We start from the raw sequence: 27,106 nt of genomic DNA on the forward strand, positions 1-27,106 counted from the left end.
ACAGAATACAAAGCAACTGTCAAGGCTTCAGAGTAAAACTAGCTCAAGTGATGTTGACATGAACATCCTGTATTCTGGCCTTGGGGCAGCAAGGCAGTGGGTAATAAGCTTTGATTACTAAGTTCACTTTATTTAAATGCTTGATTTTTATGGGCAAGGATATTATTATCTTGTATGAACTGTAGTGTGGGGATTATATCTTTTTTTTAAAAGATGCACTACAACTGATCTGACAAGTTAAGCTTGCTCCTCACCTACCAGCCTCCCCCTACAGTTTGATATGGATCCTTTAGCAACAAAACAAGACCCTTTTTAAATCAGCAGAAAGGGAAACACTCCGCTGCACGCTCTTCTTATCCATGAACACACTTTCACCCTAAAATCCAGTGACCAAATAACAACTTATATCTGAAAAAAATTTAAGCTCTGCTTAGGCAAACAGATTCCAACCCTAAAGAACAGTACTTTATTTCAGGCAGGTTACTGGGTCTTAAATATTGATTTAATCTCTGCAGCTAAACACAGCAGGGTAATGCACAAGACAAGCATCAATGGCTGATGACTGCTTCTCTACAGACATACTGTATTTCAAAAAGTTGCTAGTAATAGATGAGTAACAGCCAAGTTCCAGGCAAATTTTCATTGGCAATCTGACTCTTCCCAGTAACGTTCTGCCACAAGATTTTCTTCTCAGCAGGCCTTTCGAAAATGTGTTAAATGACACGTGTTTAACACAGACTGAATATTTTGTGACAGTGGGCAAACAAATTAATGACAAGCACAAGTCAGAATGGCATAGAGGTTAAAAAGAGGAAAAAAAAAAAAAAAGAAAAGAAAAAGGCCTGATGATTTTCATACCTTGCATCCTCAGGAGACTCAGCAATTAAGTGGTAGGTCCTGTCACCCATTATTAGATCAATACCATTTTCTTTGCCTGTGTTATCAACAATCTCTCTGAAAAGAAGAAAATGCCAAGATTGAGCATTAGAGATTTTCAACATTTTGAAAATTCTGTTCTGCTGAGAGGCTCGCAAACTACCGATACTTAAAATAGCAGCAGTCAGCCTTAATCAGATTCATTTGCAACTCACAATGTGATGTATCAGACAGTATTAATTCACCAAACTATAGTTGTTGTGTTTTCTGCCTATAAGGTACAAATTTTCAAACTACTGTAAATGTCTCTATACCAAGTTGACTATTCTGCTATTGTTTTATCAAGAACTAAAGAAAAAGCATTATCAAACCTCAAGAGATGCAAGGATAACTGAGTTGAGAAATGGATATATTTCTGAACTGATTGCATACCCAATTAATTTTTGGAGCGGTAAAAAGAAAAAAGCTCTTGAAGATTGAAAGCAAAAAGCAAACAAAACCTGGATTAGTGATTCTGTGTGGTTGTGAGTCAGCATAAAGACAATTCCAAACACGACTTCCAGAAAAAGCTGAGCACTCATGTGCTGAAAAGTTACATCTTTCTAATCTGTAGTTTGGACAACTATCAATATATTTAACAATTGTGAACCACAAAGCACAAGATTTTTAAGGAGTAATTTATGTATTACTTCAGGTTTTCCTAAAGCTTAAGAAATCAACTTGATTTTCTTTTTGCTGCTTTGCTGTATTTGAAGCTTATTATTTCCTTAACTAGCTATACTTCCCTACCAGCTATGCTATTCTCGTAATTCTCTGTCCTATAAACAATATATGTGAGCTCTGCTTACCAGACTCATGAGGACAATTTATCTGCTATTAAAATAAAAAGCTGTAATTCTCTACCATTCTCTTTAATTTGGTTTCCTTCCCTCCCATCAACAGTGTCCAAGAGAATACCTCCCTGTTCTGTGTTTTAAGTGACTTAGCCTAAGATTATTTAATTTGAACAGCGTCCCTAATGTGGAGTGGTGAAATATGTAAGTCACACAATATGTTGGGAGTGCACTCAGTGACTATTAAAGTTACCTAGAAAAGCTATTACTTATTTCTCATGACATACAACTCTTTAAATACAAACACTCTTTCTTTTAGCTATTTTATACACAAATAGTCATTGAGTGAGCCTACAGTTCAAGTTAGGTTCAACAACCTTTACATGACAATTTTAAAGGTACATTCAGCAAAGAACTTCTATAGGACACAGTCAATGAAACAATGTGGTGACAACAAAAAACCCCAGGTTTAAACATGTTAGAAAAATATGCTGAATAAATGCTATGGTACATAAGACAGAGACAAATTCAGTTTCAACAACAAAAAAAATTGTGGTAGGAGCTTCAGTCTCTCTTCAGGTATTTACTTGACAGCCAGCAGCCCATTGGTTTTACAAGGGCAAGTCAGGATGCTCACTGAAACTATTTACTTTGTCCTGCTTGAAATCATGCTCCAGCCAGGACTTCCAAAGAAAAGATTAATCTAAGCTTTCAATTTAGTTTAAGTACTCTGTTAAATTAACAAAATAAAATGGATAGATGTAGATTACAAGTAGCAGAGAGGAATCAAGTGTTACAGCCATTTCTATTTTTCTTTACCTTGGAAGAAAGCTTAGGTACAGTTTTATACAGAAATGAGACTACCACCATTAGCACACTCTAATTTTTAAATTAGTTAGATAATCCATAAGTTCATAAAGCATACTGACTGTTTAGAAGGAAAAATACCATCTCTTAGAAAACTTTTCAATGCATGCCTCAGGAAGCATAGAATTTTAAGGGGTAAGGAACTTTAGTTAGCAAGATGTAAGTTATTAAGTTAGATTTATTGATTCTATTTTTTAATGAATATGTGCATTTTAAAGACTTTTCTACACTACCACAATTATTTTAAACATGAAAAAATTCGTAAATGCATACAGAAGATACAGCTTTGACCCACGGTAACTTAAGTATATTCAGGGCCTATTAATTCCACCTTCTCCATTCTAGGTTTGCCTGCAGCTACGGACTTGGCAACACGCCCCAAATTGCCTTGGGAATCCGTACAGACTAAGTAGGGCCTCTAGTCTGGGAGAAAGCATAGACGGGTTCATTATAGCAGCAGTTTTCTGAAGTATTTGGCGCTAGCTTAGCTCTAGAGTACTCTGTAGACGTAAGAGAGAGCCAAGTAAGGACAACACTTGCTTTCAACAACTTCATCACACACACTCCCATGCTTGCATTCACACAATTTGAAGGCAGGGCACTCAACATGTTCCCAGATTAAGCCCCGAGAAGTATTTAGGAGGAACTATGGCTAACATATAAACACACAAAACCTACTTGGCTGTTCGGACATCAATGGCACCCTTTAGCTTTTCTTCACTGTCATTTTCAAAGTACATCAACCTGGACTGCCTGAGAACAAACCATCGTTTCTTCCAGTTCCTTCTGGAAAGCGTAGATGATCCACCCCCCTTTTTGTGGAGCCAACCCTGCTTAAGTGCTTCCTGCTTGGAACGAAACCACAGGAAGGTCTCATCTTTCAGGACACACCAGCGTCGCTTCCATGTGTTTATTAAGCCACCTGGCAAGAGAGACAGATGTGGGCTTATGCATAATTAAGACAAACAATTATATTATAAAACAGAAGCTGTGACCAAACCAACGCTGGAAGATGTGACCAACAGTGCTGTACTTACATTGAGTCTTTGCTCTAAGCCACGAAACCAAAGATCTCATTTTTGCATACCCTTAAGGCCACCAATATTGTTGGCAACCTAAAGACCCTTAAATGAGAATTCATAATAAATCTCTCTATAAAAAAGTAATAAATAGATAATTACACATAACATATATAATAAATTATTAAAAAGGTCTTACTGCATATGAGAACTGTATCTTCAACACTTCAATGTTTTCAATGTATCTCAATGATAATCTAAGAAAAGTTCAGTGTTAAACTCTTTCCTCCTCCAGTTTTCTGAAATACTTATGGCTATTAGGAGGTAATGATGTTTAACTCAAAACCACAAAACCTGGAAAAGCTATACTTACAGTAGGAAATAGGCCAGTGTTATCTCAGTCATACCAAAGTGCTTTTGAAACTTCTTGTGAGTTTTATTACAGTAGACAATACACCTTGCACTGTCGTTACATGACAGTCATAAAAACCTTAACCAAACCAATATACTCCTGTCATTCCACAAAAACTTACTGCTAACTACGGTAGAAGGTAAAAGGCATTCTAGTGATGACTGCTTACACCATTTTTCACACAAACATAGCTCTGTGCACATTCATCACCGTTCCTATTCCAGGAAAATACGTTATTCTACAGTGATGAGTATCATACAAGGATTCATCTAGATTATAATTTACTATCAATCATCAGAAGACAAACCCAAGAATCTTAAGCAGAGGACTCCTGTGTATATTCTTTCAGAGTCTCTCACACCCCTTTGCTACACATATACTTCTTTGTGTCTTTCAGATTCAGAATGAAAGTCGACTGAGGTCAGTAAAACTGGTCTGCAATGCAGAATGCTGTCTATGTTAGAAGGTTTTGGGAGAAGGAATCAGCTTTCCTCAAAATTTGGTACAATTTGACTTTGTGAGTTATTCTGCTACATTTATACTGAATATTCCATTGTTTATGAGCCAGCAAAGATGCAAAATGAAACAGAGGCAGCACAAAATGTTGATGTTCCTTCGCAGACGGGAAAAACGCTGCTAGATGTATGCCACTGAAAGTAACTTAATTTGAAAGCAGCTCTCTCCAGACTTTTCTATTACCCTTTGAAAAATTAGAAAATAAGTCTACAGGAATTGGAGTGCAAGGTGTAATAAACTTTTCTGGTTATTTTGTATAGTTAGCAAATTCTGCTTCACCCGGTACCTTTCATGTACAGAAAGCTGTGAAAGTAGGGCAGGCTGACACAGCTATAGACTGAATCCCTCCGGTAGGAAAGTTCATCATCTGTATCAAACCTGGAGTCAAAATCTTCTTCGCTGTCTTCAAACTACAGAAGGAATAAAATAAAGGTGAAATGATCTCTCAGGAAAGAGATTAGATGAAATTGGTTTAGAAGTCTTCAGCTAAAACATTTTATATTGTATTAGAAGGTCATGATTCCTCATTGTTTTTCATCTAGGTCATAAAGGAAGGAGTACACCACAGTAAGTTGCAGCTGGTCCTGTTCAATCACACACTAGCTCTCATGTCATGTAACAATCTGTGAAACAGCTCTGTAGCTGCTCTGAGAAGTTATCCCTTTGCAAGAACACGGCCAGCGTATGGTACCTTGTGCTACCTCCCTCCATCATTGAAGTGCCATGTGTTAACAGCTTAGAAAAGTCTTGAAAAAGAAACATTCCACAAGCTGTGGTAATGGCTCTCCTCCACCCTCATCCCAAATCATCAGAATTTCTGTTCTGTATCTGACACACACCCAGAGCCGTGCAACAGGAAGGAGTCCTCAATAGAGACAAATAAAAGTGTTTTCCTCTTAGGCAAGAACTGCCAACTTATCCCAACGACCACGATGGCTCTTTGACTGGCTTTCATAACCTCGATTATAATAGATATTTTAGTGCGAACATTTTCCTTCTAAATAAGCCAGCGTTGCTGAAATACTTTTTCACTTTCCCAGTCACAGTCTCACAGAAGTATGCTGTGAGGGAATCATATTCTTCCAAAAATACTTGTAGGAGTAAACCCCATAGTATATTCCATAAACGGCACTGAAACTGAGCTCCTTAGAGTCTGCCTCAATAATGTAGCCATCGTGTGAAATTTACTCTTCAAGTCATCTCAAAATACACCTGGCGTTTCAGGGACTTCTGCAAGCAGCTTATTCCATCCTGTTGCAGCTTGCATGGATAACTGAATCTGTCTGTTCTCAAATAAATTCCGTGCCATGCTACCTGGTATGCCCCCTTGAAACATACACAGAAGAATTTTGCTTATGAATTGCACCCAAGACCATGCACTGAGCTCCTCACCAAATAACATGCAGTTGTGCATTAAAACAGATGCAACAACATCCTCACAGAAGCCAAGGACTGCAAGCAGCATCAGAGCTGCCTTTAACTCTAATGTACTCACCCCAGTTGCGTCTAGACAGCAACAGACAACTATGTCCATACCCAATCTAAGCAATCAAACTATACAACATTTGTAAGAACAGCTACAGTGACTCTATGGCTGCAGAGTGGAAAAAAAAATCAGAAAGCATCAATTATTAGATAATAAAAACAATGATACTTACAGAAGACTGAGCTCCTTCAGAGCTAAATCGGTATGCTCCAGAGCTATTGTATGTCCCCACCGAGCATCGGTAGTCCGGTGACCACTGGCTACTGTGCGAATTAGAGAAGGTCACACTGCTACCAGAAGTAATAGCACCATCTTCATAATCATCTTGGTCGTAATCATAGTCTCCATCAGGAGAAATAAGTTGCATAGAATTTGGGGGTCTACACGACACATTTTCTGGCATGCAGTATGTGGATTCACCACTTGAAGAGTTGTGGAGGCTGACTGTATCATGGGTAGGAGGTATAAGCATGGTGTTGCTAGCAGCAGGAATTGTTGGCACCACAGTATCATTCATATAGGGATCCTCTTCTGAGGAATCATCGCTTGTTCTGATGCCACTGGTCCTTTGATCAGAATGGCCATGCTCACTTGGGTTGGGTGAATCCTTAAATGCATCATCATCAGCTTCAAAGCCCTCATCTACCTCCTCCTCGGGATATGGCTGACTGAAGTTAAAATTGGGCTTTTCACTGCAGGCATTTCCAGTCTGTTCAGTCAGCTCAGCAGGATACCCGTTGCCCACAGAGAGAGACTTCTCAATGTTTCGGACACATTCATCAATCTCATCAAAGTTCAGAGATTCCAGGAACTCCTGGGCTGCTCGACATGCTTCGTCCTCGAGCCGCCGGAGCTCCTCGTCTCGAAGTTGCTGCAGCCTCTGTAATGAAGCCTCTGTCAAGGACAGCTCCTGCTGCTTCTTCACGCGCTGCAGGTCCTCAATTTCTTTTTCCAGACGCAGGATTTCCTCCACCTGCCTGCTTTCTTTCTGTTTCTCGACCTCTTGCTTCAGCTCTGCCTCCTTCTGGGCTTTCTGAATGGCAGCCAGTTCCTGCTTCTTTCTCTCTTCTTCAGCCTGCATTCAAAATAAAATAAAATGAAAATTAAAATTAAAATAAAAAGCCCCTCAGTGAAAGATTCCTTTTAAAAATTTATTTATGTATTTCTAAAGCACTATGTTCCCACCATGCTGTTCATTTAAAAAGACCCTTATCCCTATATCAGAAAAAGAAGAGGAAAGAAAAAGAAAAATGAAACCATGATTACATTTGCTCACAGATACTGGAAAGCTCAAGTACATGCAGAAAGTTCAATCTTTGCCAGAAATTAAATGAAGCATGAGGTGAAAGAAATTTCCATGCAAACAACTGTATCAAGTTTCCTTTGGCTTAATCTGCGAACTCCTGTAATAAGTTTAGTTCAGTTTAAATGCCAAAGATGCCTTTATTTTTTTAATGACTGGGTTGAGAAACTCAAATAAACAGGATGGCTGAAAGCATTAAGAATATAATTTACCTGCTGGGCAAGACGCTCTGCTTCTTGCCTTTGTCTTTCCCTAAAAGCAAGGGAAGAAAAGAAGTTAGTAAATTAAGCTCAACATAAGCTCATCACATACCTTTGCTAGGGCGATAGCTCAACTTACAGAGATCATCTGTCACATGGAAAAGACAGCCAAAAATAAGGTCACCAAGGATATGCTTGTGAGTATGAAACTACCATGATAACTACATGCATCTTTTAGCAAAAGAAGCAAAGGTTTCCAAAATCACTTGATCAAGAATAGCCTGAAATAAAGGCCATTCAGACCAAAACCTAATACAGCACAGACACGAGAGTGATGTCAGACAGCATTCTGCACCTTTCTTCCTCCTCTCGTCTTCTTTCCTCCTCTTGTCTCCGCTTCTCCTCTAGTCGCTCCCTGTAAACACGTCGAGCAAGCTGGCCTCGTCGCTGTTTCTGAAGGATTATGGCTGCTCTTTTCAGGCACAGGAACTTTTTCCTACCACTGAACGCTCTGTAGTTCTTCTGTATCACAACCACATAGTAGAGAACCTTTCTATATCGCTTTCTGGGAGAGGGAGGGAAAAAAAAAAAAAGCAAATTTCTAAGAAAACAAGTAACTAACGAGCAGTTGCGAGAAGTCTTGCCATGGGGACCTGCAATAATGAGCCCATGGTAAAACAATTTATTATTTCTATCTCTGTAATGGCTTCCCCATTCTCATTCACATTCTCCTCCCTAGGAGAGGAAAAAGATTCTCTCATTTCTATGACAGTGCTGTGTCTTCATTAAGGAAATGCACTTCTATGACAGTGCTGTGTCTTCATTAAGGAAATGCACATTACTTGTCTCACATGTTCTTATGCCCCTGACAAGGAGATGCTAAAAGGACAGCTCTGTGTGTGTGCACACATGCGGAGAAAGAATATACATAGTTAGTCATGCCACATCTCTGAAAAGAAAGATGGAGAACAGCTGGACAGCGCTCTCATTAAAAAAGGAATATAGGTTTTAAGTAACATACTGGTCAGAATATAAGGACAGGACTAATATACACATGAAGACAAATTACCTCATTATGCAAACAAGTTTCCTTAAACTGTCCTCAACTGATTTGTAGAAAAAGCAGAGAAATAAACAGATGGGATGAGCAACTCCACCTAATACATAATGCATGAAGCCAGGTAAACAAGTGAAACATTACTCAGTTACCTAATTTCATGGTTCTTTAAGAACCAAACTGCTTAATTTTATTTGCCTTCTCTTTTCTTACCATGACAAAGCAAAGATAAAGCTGAATCTCAGCTGGTAACTTGGGGCAGCCCCATTGGGTGCCATCCAGCTTGAATTCCTACCATGGATCCAATGCCATGATACAATTATATGGATACTGGCTGACCTCCAAACTTCCATACTGTCCTATTCATTATATTAAAACAATTCAAACTCCATTTTGTTTTATTCATGGGTCTGGCAAAGATACCAGCTGGTATTTTCAAAAGCCACTTACAGGATTTGGATGCCTGGTCCCTAGAAAAAGTTAGGAATTGTGCCAGAAGGATTTAACTCTATGACATCTTACCCATCTATTCCGAAGTTTTATTATTAATACTCTCATCTCGTCACTTACCGGGCTGCATAACCTAAGATGTGTGCTCGGATAATCATTGCTGCCTTGGTGACTTCCACCTCTCGCTGTTTCTCCAATTTGTGTTCCAAGGACTCCCGGAGAAACACCTACACAAGAAAATTTCTGGCTTAACAACTTGCGGAGAGCATCATGTATAAAGGACAGCCAGGGTGCTGCTGATACCAGCCTGACAGCAAACCTCAGCTTTGAATTCAGAGACAAACATACCATCTCCTCAACGGAAAAGAAAAAACCAAAATGTATTTCTCTTAAAAGAAAATACCTGCAGATGATCCTCTAACTTTGGATTTCAGTGGGAAGAGCCTGATTACAGTAATGGAAATTTTCATTAGGAGCAGGGGTTTTCCAAAAGCAACTTACGACTGGATTCATTAAACAGCTTTTCCCACCAAAGAGTAACACAGGCCAAAGAAATTGTAGGACTCAGCATGAACTTCCTGATTTGAAGGGCAGAAATATCCCCCCGATAATTCAACTAACCTGATCATTCACCTGGACTGTCTAGTGCCTCTTAAAGGCAGCTTTAACACACAGCATTGACATATATTTAGCTAATCCAGCCTATTTTGCCTTAAATGAATGAAATTGCTTCTCCAGCCAAGCAGAGACACAGGGCGTGCAGTTTCTGTCTTCCACCTGCCTTGACGTCTGCTCTTTACTGTGCGCTCACAAAACGCTGCTGCCAGCGCTTTTTCCCGGTCTTCTCAACTTCTGATTTTTTGAAGGCTAAGTCTGCTGCTATCAGGCACAGGCTGGCATGCTGCTGCCTAAGACATGAGCAGGAAGAAATAGGCAGTTCAGTGACAGTTTGATGATCCGGGATGAGAGCCAGGCTGCACACCGTAATGTGACAACGAGGAAAGCACAGGGGCAGTGTGGGCTCTGCTAAGGGACGAGGGCTGCAAAGACATCTAAAAGCAGCAATGCTTCTTTGAAATGTTTTGGGTTTTTCCTTGCTGTGAAAAAAAACCCAACATAACAAAAACCACAAAAAACCAAGTACTTTTGGGACTGTTCAAGTAGAAAAAAGGTAGCGTTTCCCTCTCTGTTTTAGGGAAGAAAAAAGCCCTTCATGAAAGCCAAAGCAGTAGCACTCCTGAGGATAGGCAGTTCTGAGCTTTTATTGTAGCTAGAAAGGGACTACATTTTACCACAAATTACCCAACACTGAGTAATATTAAAAAAATCCCACAGAAAGTCCCAAAGTTCCAGTATTTGAGTTGCACTGGGCAGCTCTATATTTTCCATGTAAAGTTTACTCATGAAAAAAGCCTTTTCTTTCATTCAGTGGGCAATCTTTCTTTGCTCTACACACACCAGCTTTAAAAACGCACCAAAATTCTGCTTCAGGAAGGCATTCAGCTACTTCCTGAACACGAATGGATGTTAAGCGCATGTCAATCCCAGGCTAATGCCTTTTCCTGAGCAGGTGCATTGCAGCGTGAGACGGAAAGGACAAGGAAAAAGAAAAAAAAAAAATCCCACTGAAGCTAAATCATCACAACATTGTTACTACCCCTTTTAAATAACACGGGCAGGTTAGTACCCCATCCTGTGTTCAGTCTGAAACCAATGCTCTCCTGCTCTACAATAAGCTGTTTACGAAGACTCTCACAAACGTGCAGGCAGCGCCTGGGGGGGATGAGCCCAGGCCCCAGTAAGGGAAGTTACAGCAGAGCTCAGGCTCCTGCTGAGGTCCCGATGAGCAGCTGGTTAAAACAATTTCGGGTTCTCACAAATATATGTCCCTAAGATGCCAAAGCACTGTCTGGGGTCTGTGCATAAATATTGTTAATATACTACATCTTAAAGTATAATGGGAAGCACAGGCTAGCTCTGCAGCCGAACGTTATCGCTGTATTATTTGCAAGCCATTGTCTACAAAAGTCGGATGAAAAATACTTCAATTGCCATCAGAATACTTTAGATTCTCTTACAATAACTGTAAAATGATTAAATCAACTTTCTCAATAGCATCTCTGAGACTCCTTAAGCGTGTAGAGGAACGGAGGAAATCCATTCCAAACTATGCAGTTGTAGGGAGAAGAGGATGAGGAGGAAGGGCGTTTCACACAGAAATCAATCAGATTTTACCAAATATTTTTGCTACCTTATGGTAATGAGAAAGTTTTTTTCACAATTCTAACAACTGACAGGAAAACTGCAAGTGTAACACATAATTCAGCAAACTTTACTTCTGGATCTGTTTTTCGGTCTCTCTCCACTATGTAAGTCCTGGGAGCACCAACAGGAGTTAGCCAGAGAAAAAAGAAGAGAAAGCTGTCTGCAGATGCCTGGGGGATGATCCTTGGCAGTGATGGCCTGATGTTTGTAATCCACTCTATAGTCCTTTGCACCAGGGGTTTTTAATATTTAGGAAATCTCAGATCCTGCAGTGGGGAATCCTTTCCTGAGTAAGCAATGCTTTCACATCGTTTGTTAAGTCTGAGAGCACAAATTTGCAAGGGAAGCTCTGCACACAGCTGTTGTCCAAAATCAGACTTGCAAAATGAGCATGCAAAACCATGTGGATTGTTTTATTTCTCAAATTAAAATTCCATTCTTTTAATTAAAATAACTTGAATTTTTTTTGGAAGGAAAGAAAGTTGCGGGCAAAGTTCAGGTTGTCCAGTAGGACACATATCGCGGTCTAATGTACCTCTGAAAAAGACTCTCAGACTAGGATGGCAAACACACTTAGAGCTCAACTCTGACGCACGAACGCTGGCCAAAATTCTTCCCTCTTATTTCAGCCACTGAGCAGGTCTCACGCAGGTGGGTTTACTAGTATAAGCGGAGCTCCCTGCAGAACAAAAGTGTTACCTCACATTCTCAATACTTCTAAAAATGATAAAATCCAGCTAGTGCGTTTTAAGCAGTGGCAGAAAATTCAAGTGGACTCTTTCTCCATGTGTGAAACCACCAGTGTCTAAGTGCCTTACACAGCAAATTCCACAGCACAACCATTAATTGTTGCTGTAAGGGTTTCAAGAGCACCAATAGGCATGCACAGCTTTGTTTAAGGCCAGAAGTAATTACCATTACAACAACATCTCTGCAGCTGGGCAGCCTAAATCCTGTCCCCTCAGCTTTATATAAGCAGCAGCCCCACAATACGCACAGTCAGATTATTTTACCTTATTTTTTCCAAGCTGCCATTCAGTGCTTGTGTTGTCATACAGACGAAGTAGGACGGCACATTTCTCATTTAAATCTTCGGGCAGAGTTAAGTTTCTCATGAGGACTTTATACCTGGCAATCAAAAAGTATTTATGCCTTCATTTAAGAGACAAGTTCTATTTTTGCCATATGATTTTTTTTTTTATTAGATTTTCACTTTATTCCTCAACATGAGAACGCACTGGTACCCATCACTTGCATCTGAAGCGCACAGCAGTGTGTTTACCTTTTATAAAAGTCTTGAAAGGGCCTCCGGACCGGGAAGCCAGCCCTCCGAATCCTGACTGTCTCCAACATCCCGGAATAGCGCAGCTGGTTAAGCACCACTGTCTGATCAAACTGGTCTGGCATCTAAAACAAGCATGTTCAAAACAAAGATTTTAATAGCAATGGTTAGAGATGTCAGGGGAACCAAACAAAGGGCAAATTATATGAATCTGCAATGCACAAAGGCTAAAAACTGCCTGCACAATGTCCTAAAGGACATTAGCAGTTCAGAACACATAAAAATATATCTACAGGATGGAAATAAATGGGTAATTACACAATATAATTTCCATAAACATAACATTTACAGCCATTTAATCCAATCTGCTCTCTCTTTTCATTCCTCATACATTCCCAGGCCATTGCTGTGCAGGAAGAAACTACGGAAAGAAGCAAAGGCAGCTAACAAATCCACAGCTACAAGTTTGGCTATGTTGTTTCTTTAGCAACTGAATTTACAGTCCCTGCAGATGATCCCAAATGTTGAAGATACACAAATACAGCGGTGTGATATCGTTTAAAAAAACCCCAAAACCAGAAGGGCAGAAAAGATTTAATTTTTAGTGTAGTGACAATTCATCTTACTATGGACAGGGATGGAAGTTCGCCAATGGAACCTCAAATCTTAAACAAGCTGTATTTCAAAGAGTTTCTGTTTGCTGCTATTCTGAACAGCAGAAATATTTTCATCTGTAAACAGAAAAAAAAATAATAATCTGCTTATCTGAAATAAGTTTCCCTTTGTTTGCATGCAGTTCTTTCAGCATCATTTTTCATTTAGAAAACAGGTAACTCTAGCCACTCAGTCACAAAAACTTGTGAATACTGATCAGTATGTTCCTGCCCCTGGGAACCTCGGGAATCCTCTTGTCCCATCTCGGAGCCCCCCGAGTCACCTGTGCTCTCACCACGCTCTGAGGTAAACTAGCCACAGCCACACAAAGCTACTCAAGAGAATTGATAGAGAAGTTGAAGCTGCCCCATTCCTGGAAACATTCAAGACAGCGCTATTGCTACCTTGCAAAACACTGGCAACCCCGGTACCAAAATAACACCCCATGTAAATACACCATTTATCATACGTGAGCCCAAAAATCCACTTTAACCCATCAGTTGCACAGTCATTTTCCAGGGCTGGAGTACAGTGCTTAGTATTTGGCAAGAAGTTCAGAAGGTGAGGTCTCATAGATAAAGTCAATGGTTTATGTAAGACCTGAAGTTCTTCAGCTGATAGAAATGACAACAAGATCAAGCCCTGAGCAACTGTCAATCAGAGGACTCTCTTGGTATTTGTTAACTGGCTTTAATCATGCCTCTTATTCAACTTATCTGATAACTTTTTAACTTCTCAAAAGTAATTTCAGCAAAGCACAGACAGAGTTAATTAAAAATATCTAGTCTGAACTTTTCCATCAGCGCCTTTACATATAAAACAAAACACTGTGTCCCAGTGATAACTCAGATTTGTTAATTAGGTAACTTCAAGAATATTGATCGATTAGCTTCTACCCCCCCTCCTTTAAAAGGCAAAATACCTAAACCAAAATGTTGCTATTCCTCCTTTCATTAATTTTGGTTCTGGAGCAGAGGTGGGAGACTTCTCTGTAGATGCCATAGCCCTTCTGCACTGAGCTGCCGCAGAGCCACATGAGCAAACGCTTCCCCGGCACTCACCGTTCCTCTGACAGCGAAAGACATTCCAACCCATTCCTTTGGTACTGGGGCTAAAATTCATATGGAAAAATACTATAGCCCAGCCCTTCCTCCACAATCAATAGCACAGAACAAAAATGAAAACAATTCGTGTTTCTAGAAGTGGCTGGTCACTGTGGTGAGCCCTGCCCTGCTCTGCCTGGGGTAATCAGCGCTGCCGGCAGGACCTGATCCAGCCCAGGCAGGCGGACAGGGGACACTGAGAAATTCAGCCACCAGCTGCTTTTGCCTCCCCTCCGAAACAGGTGCTTTGCATCTCGGGGAGGCTCAGGAGCTACATCCACTCTGTGCCATTCTGGTCATAGTTACACATACGACTCTGTTACAAATGCAATTTAACCTTTTATTTCCATACCTGCACGTATAAAAAAAATTACGTTCCAGAGGGGGAAAAATGCCTTTGCGAATGATTCCAATAAACTCTTCTTTCTCAGCAATGTGTTTAATTTAGATTTTGCCACAACCAGTAAAATACACCACAAGCAAAATCTTTGTATTGTACTGAACACAAGAGTATGAATTCTTACAATAAACGTACTGATAGTCATGACTGGTATTGCCAACAGTTTTTTCCATAGGTGCGCACCCTATGGAACCAGCCTCACAAAGCTGCCCTTCGAATGCCCGTGCACACACCTGCCTGCCTGTTTCTGCGCAGGTGGCTGATGATGCCGACAGGAAAGGGAACGACTGAACACAGACGCATGCACAAACCAGGAGGAAAAACTTATTCACATTTTGCCTCATGTAACCCAAGGCTGATTCGTGCCACAGATGGACACAGGTCAATACACGTTTTTTTTCTTTGACACTGTACACGCTTTCAGCCCCTTTACCCCACCCATACTTGTTGGCTCAAAAGGTGATGTTCTTTGCAAGACTTGCAAACAAAACACTAATTTCATGGCAGTGAGGCCGGGAAGCAGATGTATGGATGGGAGTGGGGATACACCAAAGCCAGGCCAAATTCTGGTGATGCAAGGCAGGCTCTCAATTTGCAAGGGAGCACCTCCTGCTTTGAGAGCCAGATGGCTGCTACACCACCTAATCCTTCTATTGCCAGCCCCAGGCCCTTAAAAAGTCAAAAGTCAGCCACAAGGCTGGCTTGAAAGCTCATGTTACTTTTAAAAAAAACTTTCTCTTTCCATCCCTGTTTTGAGTCGCAGAAGAAGCAGCAACATTTTCATGACCTTTTTCCAGCAACTACAGAAGTTAGAAACAGCCCTGCTCTGTCACCAGAAGCTGGGAATGTCACACAGTCATCTAACTTCAGAAGCCTTTTTTTTGAAGAAAAGCATGAAACACTGCAAGAGATGTTATCACGGTATCACAGCAGGGCAACATAGAGACCATCATCATTTTAATTACATAAGCATACTCCTTCACTTTACATTACTATTTTTAATTACTCACAGACACATGAGGTTATTCAATCAGAGGGTCAAATCCTGCCCTGGCATATTACTGGAATTACATCTGCAACAAGTCTGGCTGCTTTGAGTAAACTGGGGGGGGGGATGGTCAGAGATGTGCCGGACTCCTATTTTACGCTTCAAATACAGAGTATCAGAAGATACTCCACATCACCTGGGGGTTTTTGACTGAGCCATCACAGCAACTCAACCAATGAGGAGAGCTGCAGCCAGTCAGAGAGGGAGCCGAAACACTAAAACGCATCCATGTCTTCCCACGTCTAATGAAAACAACCAGAAGAAGTACCAAACGCAGTCCTGTGCGTAACACCACAGCATCCAGCATATCCACCTTATGACTGGGCAAGACATTGCACCTCAGGTGGTTTTACTCTGTGGACGAAGAGGATTTCAGCCTCGGTCACATAAACACTTGAAGACAGGGACAACCTTAAGCATAACCTGGAGTCAGCAGGATTCCTCATACTTGAAAAATCAATTGCATGCGCATTTATTGAACCAGATTGTGAGCACTGTCTATACCCCACTATTAGGCTGCAGACACTTCTAAGACAGAGAGTGATGACCATCTCCACTTGAACGATGCTCAGTGCAGCACTAAGGAGTTAAACTTGCAATAGTGTAAAATCTCCACGCGAAAGGTTACCTATGCAGCTGATGTGCAGTGTTGGATCTTGGTGCTCCTTCAGACTTCTGTGGTAAGGAAGCTAACTTGCAGATTTATACCAAAGTAACACAAGACAGGACTTGCCTCTGGGGTCTGCTAAATTTTTACCAATGTTGCTGTAAAAAATGGACTTTTTTCACAAATGAACACTTGGGAAGAAATTGTATTCTGTAGGAAAATTTCAGATAGACAACAGAACCATAACTGATTTTAAAACAATGTCTTTCAGTGTAAAAATTTGAATTGTTAAAAGTAAGACTCCTGCAAAGTAAGATCAAATTTGTAAAAGAGAAGGCAACAGAAAGTCAACTGATAGCTTCCAAAATTGTCTGAGAAATGCAATCAACTTCAAATCAACTCAATTTTCAATAGATATTTCACTTTTATCAAGGAATGGCAACACTAAACCACTCTGACATGCAAAATTGCCAGACAACAGCTAGACTCACGTGGGTCACAGCCACGTTAGGGCACTGAGCAACATCAATGTGAAATTTATAGCTACAAGTCAGGTCTGTTCTACTTGATAAAGGTGTTTTTTGTGGTGCACTCCTTCATAGCACAACTTGTAATTTATCATTTCCTGAATCCAAAAGTCTCCACTGAATTTGCACCAGACAGCACCAAAGCCAAGGCTTTAATACGATCTGGAGTCTATGCTGGCGAGACTGTGGCTCCTTAAGCTGCTAAATGCTTGCTCTGATCTGTTGTGAGCCTCCTAAAGGGCAAAGCTTCTGCCTGAAATCACAATTAGAAGCAGCCATTAGGGCAGAAATTTAACACCTATGCATAATTTTCATGATAAAATAGTTCCTTAGATTACAGGCTGACTGACGATTGAAAAAACACCATCCCTTTTCCCTGGACAGCACCCTTCATGGAGACCCCAAGCACCCAGATAACACACACAGAGAACAGAACATTTTTTTGTTCTGCGCACCATTTGCTCCATTCAGACATAGAGGATACCTGACTTTCCCCCATGAAAATCCTTCCTCCCTGAACTACTGGCTGCCTCAGAAGGGTACAGGCACAATAATGACAGATTACAGCAGCCTCACGGATTTATGTAGGCAGGAGGAACTTCACAGAGAGATTGGGGAGGTGGAAAGAAAAACCAGTCCCTTGTTTCCAGTCCCTTGTTTCTCGATTTCCCTGTGAGAATTTGAGTAGGACTATATCAGCTTTGCTACTGTGTCTTAAAAGAGTTGATTTTCCTGGCTTAGGAAAGTGTTTGGTGGAAGACAGGTACAGAGAAAAGATGACAAACAAGTAACAGGATGTGAAAAAGTATTTTTTATTTAAAAAACAATAGCTTTTCTCAATTTATTAGTTTTTTAAATCTGCTCTTTACTTCTAAAATGAAGTCTTGGCAATTTTACTCTGGAGAAAAGCAGTAGAAATTAAAAAGATGTCAGTCTTCCCCTGCTTTATAGTAGGTTTTGAACTTGTTTTCACATCCAAAGATGTACTGATATTTCTTCAGAAATAGGGGAACTTACTAAGCCAGATCTTTCTGAAACAGTCCTCAGGATCTTCTGATCCCAGTAACCAGCTCCATGAGTCAAAACCAATTCCAGCCTTTCCTCTCAAACAGATTTGAAAAGTGTGAATAAATTAACTTCTAATACATACTCTAGCTGAACTGATAAGAAAATTTCTGCGTGCCCATTGTTGGCCTTTTTAAAACCACATTATGCTCAGCTATTCTTGTCCGTACGTACTGCTCAGCAGCCTTTACTCGTGCTGAGGATTCAAGCCAGAGACCTGAAAGAAGTGAAAGGGAAACGCCTGCGCCCATGATAGGAAAATGCACTGTGAAGCCAGGACGGACGGACAGGGGTAGGGCAACCTCCCTGTCAAATCCAGAGACTTCGGCTGCAGTGCCATGTTGGTCACAGTCCCACCGCCAACAAACTATTTCACCCCCTGCTCTTCTAAGCCATCACTTCTTCGGTCGCTTGCACCGTAAACGTTGAAGGCATTGGCTTATTCAACAGAATTTCAAGCTCAGAACTGCCGCGCTTACAGCACAAGGAGCATTAAAACCTTTGCGTGTCCTGCCCAAGGACCTGGAACGTCAGGTCCCGCTGACCTAAGAGCGTATTTCAAGGAAAGAAGCCCTCTATGGTCATCTCCAGCGCACAGCTAGCTGTAACCGGAACAGGTTCAGATCAAAACATAGACAAGTTTGATGACTGCTTTGTTTCTGAAGACATTCCCTTACCATCCCAGAGTATTTGTGTCCACAGACAAACACCATAGAAGAATAAAAACAAAGAACATGCCACAGCTAAAAAGTTTATTTGGTATTTCTACTGTGTGGCACTGGCAAGTCAAGGAATATTTGGATAAACCTGAAATAACAGTAAGTGTTTTGCATCTCCACAGTTCTCCTGGCCTTTATCCACACCCCCACCCCGAAAAACTATAAAAAGCCTTTAAAAATTACTAACGCTGCTGGTGGCAACTTGCTAGAAAAAAGAGCATGGGTATATCGCAACAACACTTGTGTCTTAAAAAATTCTGCTGCAAACTCCAGGTCGGATTTCACCATAAACTCAGTAATAATATGCTGGCTCTTTTACACAATCGCTGCAGGTCTGAACTTGAAAGTACTGCATTTACCAACAGCAAGCATCTACACAATTAGCCGATCTCTTCAACTCCAACTACTGCATCTGACCTGTGTGACTCATCTTCCAGCCCTGCGTATTTCAGATAAGAGACAGACTTCAGAATTAGCCACTCTCATGCCACAGGTTAGAGTTGCCCGTACTAAAAATAATACTGTATAAAAGGAACGCTGTAATTTTAGAGTTCTTCTACTGTACCAAAACAGTTAAAGAAGAAGACTCAATAAACAAATGTGAAAATGCTTTGGTATTCATATTCAGCCTGTCACCCAGCTTGCTTTACAAGCAAGGGCATCTCAAGGGTATTTTTAAGGCAGCAGCCCATTTAAGAGCTATGAAGCAGTACGTTACCGCACTGACCATTTGCACTACCGTTTAAAGGTTTCAACTAGGTCAAGACACCGCTGAGTTAGATCCATCTACAAAGATGCTGTATCATATTTCAGGTCCCACCTGTCTATATATAGCAAAGATAAGAGCTGGAACTAGCTTCATTGTTGGAGAAAAGATGCTCAAATGATTCTGACCAGCTTGCTGCAATTTCACGCTTTTGTCAACAACAATCAATAAACTCACAATCCTGGAGGTATTTAATCTACTCTTTATTAGTCATTGTCACTGTACTCTCACATTTCAGAATAATCTTCTTTTTGTTTGGTTTGTATAGACTAAATGGTACCCTGAGTAAATACACAACAGCCTCTTTGTGAACCTTCCTTTCTAAAGGTATACAGAATTTCTTCTAAAGGAAGACAGCATTTGTCTAGCTCTCTCATCCAGGCCCAGAGGAATGCTACCTCCTCAAAATGAAAGTCTTATTTCTTACACACGGGTTACAACCTCATGGAATAGGAATGGATTGTTGAAGGCACAGGCCTGAACACCAGAGATATTTAAGTTTTCTTAAGTGCATGTTTAGAGCTATCTACGTGATTGCCTGAATTTTCAGCTGGAGCGAGCCCTTGTTGCCTGAATACATTATTCAGAGAGTCCATTGAAATGCACGGCAAGTCTCAGGGGCTGTTTGTCCCTGAACAGCAACTGCAGGACCATCCATGCGAGACAGGCAATTAAGAGCATTTGGGAAAAGAGGGATTTAAGGTTTGAAGGCACTTTGGCAGGGTCTCAGCACGCTGACAGAAGGGGGGACTCGCAGCAAGGGCCCCAGCTGGGACTGGTCATGGACCCTCCTTCTCCACCTGCCAGTAAACTGTTGCCATTTCATCGGAGGTCACCTCCAGTCCCTGCAGACTAAACCCCAATCTGGCCTCGTTCTCCCCACACTGTGAGCGGTCAGCAGGCTTCTCCTGTAGAAAATCAATCAGGCTGCCTGATAGCCGCAGACATGCCATGAAGAAACATGCTGTGAGGTACTAATCGCAAGGACAGCTGTCCTTCCTCACCGACCCCACGTCAGGACAGCCAACACCAATGTCACCACTGTTCATTACAATGGTAAAGAAAACAACGGCACACAGCGCTCCGCATCTGCTGAGGCTGCATACAGACCAATTGCAGATGGTGAAATCCTCACCCTCCACGTCAGCGATAACATCAAATAACTTACATGGACTGAGACCCCATCCTTATTTTTCTTTTCTTTTGTAAATTTTTCCACTGTACTTTCACTCCTCCATGCCAGACTTTTTGTCTACACCTTACAGGTTTTTTTGTTATTTACCGGTTTATGGGCAGGCTGGGTGTATATGTCCATTTCTATACTTAAAATCATATTTTAGGATGGTTCCTCTAACACTATTTCTTCAGATAACAGTGTATAGTATCAAGCATTTATTTCTGAAAGATGTAAAGTTTCATCAGGGGATAGAAAATTAGGATGAAAAAACTAAAAATAAAACTGTTTAAGATGAATTTCATCTTGCATGGCCAAAGTCTGACATAGCTGTAAAATCTTTTCTTGTAACAACCCGTCTAAGAACCTAATCCTGTGTACTTCCATTACCTAGTATAGTGTTACTACAAGTAATCTCACACTTGAATATGTGAAACCCTCCATGTAGCTAGTTCTCACTGAAATGCTAACACAGTATCACTTCAGCAGTACATCCTGAAATAGTATTGCAGATAACTTTGATCCACATTATCACAACTCTCCTTGCTTTCCCTGGTGACACGAAACTGAGCAATCTTTTTGCAGACCGCAGCTCCATATGAGGGAGAGAGGATACAGGGATATTGCCTCCTCTTCTCTATTACAGGTGAGTAGAAAGGAAGAGGTGGAAGAACCTTGACGCACAGGTGGAGGGAGCGAGCATCGCACTCCACAGAGGGACAAGAAATACCAACTCGTGGAGCACAAGCAGATGAGAAGAGGACTCCAAATCCAAATCTCACTTTATTCTCTGCTTCAGTCCAGGGCACCCACCTGCTGCTTCTCTAGACCTGGTCACACCCTATTCCTTTAGGACCACATGCCTAAATGCCATTTACGTCTTGAGACTCTTCTATTTCGGGGCACCGCTTTAAAGAGAATATTAAAAGTTCTCTGATATTTCAGAAGTCAGTTTAGTGATTTGTGGGCTAACCTGTGTTCCTCAGCTATGTGACTGCTACTGAAATGTTGTGTCCAGTTTTGGAGCACAATAAAGGAGACTGCTACACTGGAAACCGTTTAGATAAGAGCCATAAGAATAAAGATCTGAGTAAAAAAAGCAGTAAGTGACTTCAATAAAACCCTTGAGGAGCTCATCAATAAGAAAGCTGAGGTGCCTTGATAGTAATCTGTGAGTAGCTATACCAAGAGCATACATTCAACATTTCTAATATACTGCAGATAAAGACATAAATAGCATGAAAATCAAAGCAAGACATACCCAAACCAGAAGGCACACCTTTTTCTCACTGAGTGTATTCATTGGAAGAGCTCACCCAAGGGGTAAGGACCCAAGGACCATCTAAAGCCACCAGACACTTCAAAGAAAACACGGGATGTCCTCTTCCTCCTCCTCGCAGCAGGTGTTAATGGTTTCCTTACAGTTTGCCACGCAGCCAGTTAGACTAAAAGATCAAACTAGTCCCCTTTCAGCTCTTCAGTTGTGGAAAAAATACTATTTTTACTTATTTGAAGAAGCTTAGTGCTGACTTCTGTAACCTTTGGTACTGGGTCTCCTGAAGACCGACTCCGCATCAGCGAGAGAAACAAGACAGACAGCTCCCAGCCTGCAAGCGGACGGTATGGTCCAGAACCGCGCTTCCCACATGCAAACTTCACCTTGGCAGGAAGCGAGTTCATCACTTATGCAAGTATTTGGCGGTCCAGCAAGGGAAGTTTGGCTGAGAGTTTACTGTGGCTGACTGGCTGCGAAGACACAGGCTGCAGTCTAAGCTATGGACTAGCTTAGATTAAGACACTACAAAGCCTTCACACATACACCACAAAATGATAAAAAACTCCTCCACATTATCAACTCCGATTGTTAAAAATGGGAAAAGCCCTGCAACTATCATGAATCACATCTCCGCAAACTGTAAGGTTTAAAATAATAAAGAAGTTTGAGTTCTCTTTAATTGATCTAAGTGTGAAGCGTACGTGTTGTCTGGCCATGAGGGCCAGCAACTTCCTAACTAAAAGTCAAAATCAGATTCAAGCAATGTTAAAAAGTTAGCACTTGATTGCACCCCTTTTTCAATACTGAGGCCACAAGCAGTTTCTCCTTCTCCAACACATTTCACCCTGCACGCAGTTCATTCCCTCAGTGGCCCATAAAAGACGCCTACAAAGCACAAGGCTGACGTAACGCGCAGACTTGCTGCTCAGTGCTTTCTCAAGCAAGGAAATGTTCCAGTGCAATTCCTACGCCGAAAAAAATAAACGGTTTTATAAAATTATCTCCTAAGGAGCCCTTTCTCCCCTCCTTCCTGTATCGAGCCTTTCATTTGAAAGCCATAATGGGCAATCAGCCAAACTTAAATCACAGTCAATATCTGATATGTGTAAATGACGAACGCCACAAAATAGTCAGCCGAGCAGCTTTGGGTTGCTAGGACACCGGAGGTCGGGCAGCGCTGAAAGGGCAGATTATTCCCACCCAGGCACAGGGCTCCATTCACGGCAGGGCTGCTGCCTCCGGGCTGCTGCCGACATGGGTGCCGCGACCCGGCCCTCCCAGAGCAGCCCTGCCGCCTGGCTCCCCTGGGACCCTGCACCGACCCCTGCCAGAGTAGCCGGCAGGCGGGCCCCCTCTGCACCAAAAATGCCCCATCGAGCTGTGCACTGCTCTTGCTGGTTTTCATCATTTACCGAGGGTTCGCTTCGACCTGAGGGAGCCCAGGATATTGGGGGGGCTGCCCGAGAGCTATGCTGCAGCAGACTTGTAATGGGTGGTCTGGAGATCTGCTTTACATTTTAAAAGCATGAGGAAACCTGTAACACTGCAGTTAAGATACTTTTTAAGTCTAGAGAGGGGAAATTCACGTTTACAGAGAGCAATGGGGATCTCCGTGATCAGCACAGACGTCTACCTGGCACAGAGCAAGAGTTGCGTGATGGCCCAGATAAATGACCCAGCTCAGTCCCATGTAGTCAGTATGTTAATTACTCCTACACCTTATATCTCAGCACGTCTCAAGTAGCATCAGTCTAACGTTGGCATTTTTCTTAGAATTTGGTCCTTGGAGCTGCTCCTCTTGAATCCTTACAGATTTTTACATTGTAAATTCAGGACTTGCCCTGCAACCGACTAGACAAGGGGGTATCAAAGACTAGTGAAATATGTATGTGCGTGTGTTTGCGGGAAAGGGACAGAAAATGAAGATAGTTGTCTGTTCTTATGTATAGTCATCTCACAGAAAAAGGCAACAAGTATGTTCTCCTTGGACTGCTTTGTTATAACACAACAGTCCCGTCCCATCCCGCCCCCCATTAAGAGTTGGAAAGTCTCCTACTCAAGTTCTTTGATGTATCTGAGAACCACATCAAAATCAAATTAGGTATTTCTGATAATTATGAAATTTCCACCCTAACCCAAACAAAAAGCCCCTTTACTGATTTCTTCATATATCATATAAACACAGGACGGAGGAGCCCTGCAGATCACAGCTATCTGTGCTGCCACAGAGGCCACGCTAAAGGCACAGGTGAGTCAACACCATCTTGTCTAGAACATGAGGTAGCTCCTGTGCTTCCTGCAAGCATTGCTAATAATAGCAACTGGCAGAGTAAAAAAAACATTGTCATCTCACTGTTATAGGTTATATATTGGCAATTGTTAACACTTGCAATGAAAGTCACCATATATTTTTCCCCTCACACACAAAAAAATTTGCACAAACTACTACTTTGTTCCAATTCCTATACATCTGTGAAATAAGAGTTAACTGCAGAGTAAATTAACTTTACTTTATTAGCATAGTGCAGTTACCCAAAATGGATGGCAAGAAACCTCCCTTAACACCAATGTGTCATCAAACTATTAACTGATCTAACTACACACACGCATATTCAGAGAGAAAGAATGAATTGTAATAGATGGTAAAATTACATCAGGACCTAACTAATTTAATATTGAACCACCTTCTGAATGATTTAATTGCGATGCCACTATTCATCTCTACAAAGCCTGCAGAATTTACAGGCAGGGATGCTGGCCAATGGCCCTTTGTTTCTTCAAGATAATTTCCATCTTTTCTTAGTTACGTGAAGCACTCAGTTGATTTTATCGATTTTTTAAGATGATCCTGTGGAGAAAAGCTCTGCCCTTACTTACGGTTTTACAATCTGCTGTGCCACATTTAAATAAGAATATGGCTCTACCTGGCCCAGAAGCAGATTTTTTCTAACCATCTTCCATATTTTCTGATAGTGATAAAAACAAACCGTTGAGACTGCATGATTGGTTGGATGCATTTTCACTGCTTACATACCAGCACTGTCAAAGTTCCACGTTCTCCCAGGACTGTCCAGCAGCATGGACTCCAGGCCATTGGAGCAACAGATGTAAGAAGTCTTCCCTCCTCCTCTGCGCAGGCGACTCACAACTTTAGGCTGGGTACACAACTGTAAGGGAGCTGTACATATGCCTCACTCCTCTTCAAAGCTGGGTGACAGGAGGCATCGTGGCTCCAGGTTCTCTGTTATGTGCTGGCCAGCACACCCACAGCAGCACAAAACTAGTAGTAAGTTAAGCAAAGCTTTTAGACGTGTGCTTGGAACTCACTGAGGCCAATGAGATGCACATGCCCCTTAAGAACGTGCCAGGTTGTGCACGCCAGCGGTCAGAGGGAAATGGCAATTTTGGATGGCTGAACAGCCATTTGTCCTCTGAAAAATTCCTAGGCTCGCTTAAATATACAGCGAAACATAGCCCTTAACGTTAAGAGCCAGAAAGAGACCCTGAAGGTAGGATCAGCTTTCCTAAATGTGACTTTGTGAATTTTTTACTTACATTAAAAACTTCTCTGAAGCTAATTTAAGTGCTAAACCACTTTTAACAAAAACAATAATTTCTCTCTTTGAAAGACCACTTAATTAATGAGGCTGGACACTGTTTCTTTTTAGTTAAATATGCACAAATGATGTGGCTGGCAAGCTGCAGATGGACGTACTCATCCTCTTCATGCTGAATCTGGGGCAGTCATTCCTTTGAGAAAGCCAGTATCACAGAGAATTTGGTATTTATCTGGCTTTCTGAAAGTGGATGTCTTCTCTCAACCCATCTACTTTATCTCTCCTTGACTATTAAAATTTTGAGACCCCCCCCCTCCCCAAAGCCCCTATTTACTACGTACTTAATGCTTGAGATGTCTAGATCTTCAGAAAGTAAGCTTCAAAAATGCCACGATAGATCTCATCATGTAAACAGTGGAAATATAACATTGCACTGAGTTTGGTGACAAACTTGCCTTTTCTACACTAAACATTGTGCAATGCTTACAAGTGTGTGTGACAATCCAAGGTAGCAGCCAAAACAAAAAACTTCCTGGTGTCCTGATAGATTTACACAGTGCAATGGGCTTCTTCGCTCACCAGCAACTTCACAGACCTGACCAGAGCGTACGCTTACCCTGTGCTTGGGAATGAACAGCGAAACAGCTGCCTGAACAGGGAACGCACACCAGGAACTTGGAGGAGACAAACCAACAACAGTAACCTCAAACCTCATCGTGCGTCAGCCAAAAACTTCCTTAAGTTTACGCTGACTGCTGCCACACAGCTACAACTCAGCGGATGTCCTGAAATACAGACTTTACACCTACTACATTCTACTGCATACAACTAAAACAACAGCCTCAACTTCTGTAACTCTAACAATGAAATAACGACAGTGTTAGGAATGGACCTGCCTTGCTTCTTAGGCTTATAAACTGCCTAAAACCACCAGAATCACTAAATTCTGAGCATAAGTTAGACAACAAAGATGCTTTAATGCACTTTCAGCAAATGTTTCATGTTTAAAGTTTCATCTTACAAGGTGACAGATGTTCTGAAGTGTACTTTGTCCTTACAAATTCATCATAATGAGGTCTTCCCCCATGAAGTCTTTGCTGCTTCGCCACATCCTGTGACTAAATTAAGCCACATATATCTACACGTAAACAAATAAATACAGTTGAAGAGAAAAAACTTTAGCAACTGACCCAAATTTATTCTTAAACAACATTACCTTCTGCTCTTGACATGGATTTCGTGTTCTGAGGCTAGCTCTGACAAAGATCTGCGAATAGTTGGGACTATAACTTTCAGATAATTCCTATCAGTAATCTAGCTGTATTGGAAAAAATCATTGTCGTTATGCTTCCATTTATGTTACAGGTTGTAAATACACTTTTTTTTTTTAATAAGCCAACAAATGAGAAACAAAACAAATACTATCTTTTTGAGATTAAGCAGTTTTAGCAAAAGAAATACTGAATATGTATCATTGAAGTTCCACACAACAAAAATACCTATGATTTTGACCTATCACCACTGTTACCACTTGGGATTTAAAAGGACACATCTTAACATCAGTGAGAGAAGAACAACTACAGGTTATGAGAACCCCCTTTCCCAGTCCCATAGGCACTTTATCAGATGGTATCTCCTCCATCT

General features: G+C 41.3%; 1 protein-coding gene across 1 annotated transcript in view; it reads right to left on the minus strand.

Annotated features, from left to right (window-relative positions):
* Positions 1-27,106, minus strand: part of MYO10 (myosin X) — a 168,751-nt gene that overhangs the window by 19,451 nt on the left and 122,194 nt on the right. The window contains exons 20-28 of the mRNA XM_075744836.1: positions 12,567-12,691; positions 12,298-12,412; positions 9,140-9,246; positions 7,868-8,077; positions 7,525-7,564; positions 6,182-7,084; positions 4,810-4,933; positions 3,255-3,498; positions 859-954 (exon numbers count right to left, since the gene is read on the minus strand). Of these exons, the coding sequence (XP_075600951.1) occupies positions 859-954; positions 3,255-3,498; positions 4,810-4,933; positions 6,182-7,084; positions 7,525-7,564; positions 7,868-8,077; positions 9,140-9,246; positions 12,298-12,412; positions 12,567-12,691 (1,964 nt within the window). The remainder of the gene's footprint in view (positions 1-858; positions 955-3,254; positions 3,499-4,809; positions 4,934-6,181; positions 7,085-7,524; positions 7,565-7,867; positions 8,078-9,139; positions 9,247-12,297; positions 12,413-12,566; positions 12,692-27,106) is intronic.

The sequence above is a fragment of the Balearica regulorum genome, chromosome 2 (genome assembly GCF_011004875.1).
Source record: "Balearica regulorum gibbericeps isolate bBalReg1 chromosome 2, bBalReg1.pri, whole genome shotgun sequence".
NCBI lineage: Eukaryota > Metazoa > Chordata > Aves > Gruiformes > Gruidae > Balearica > Balearica regulorum.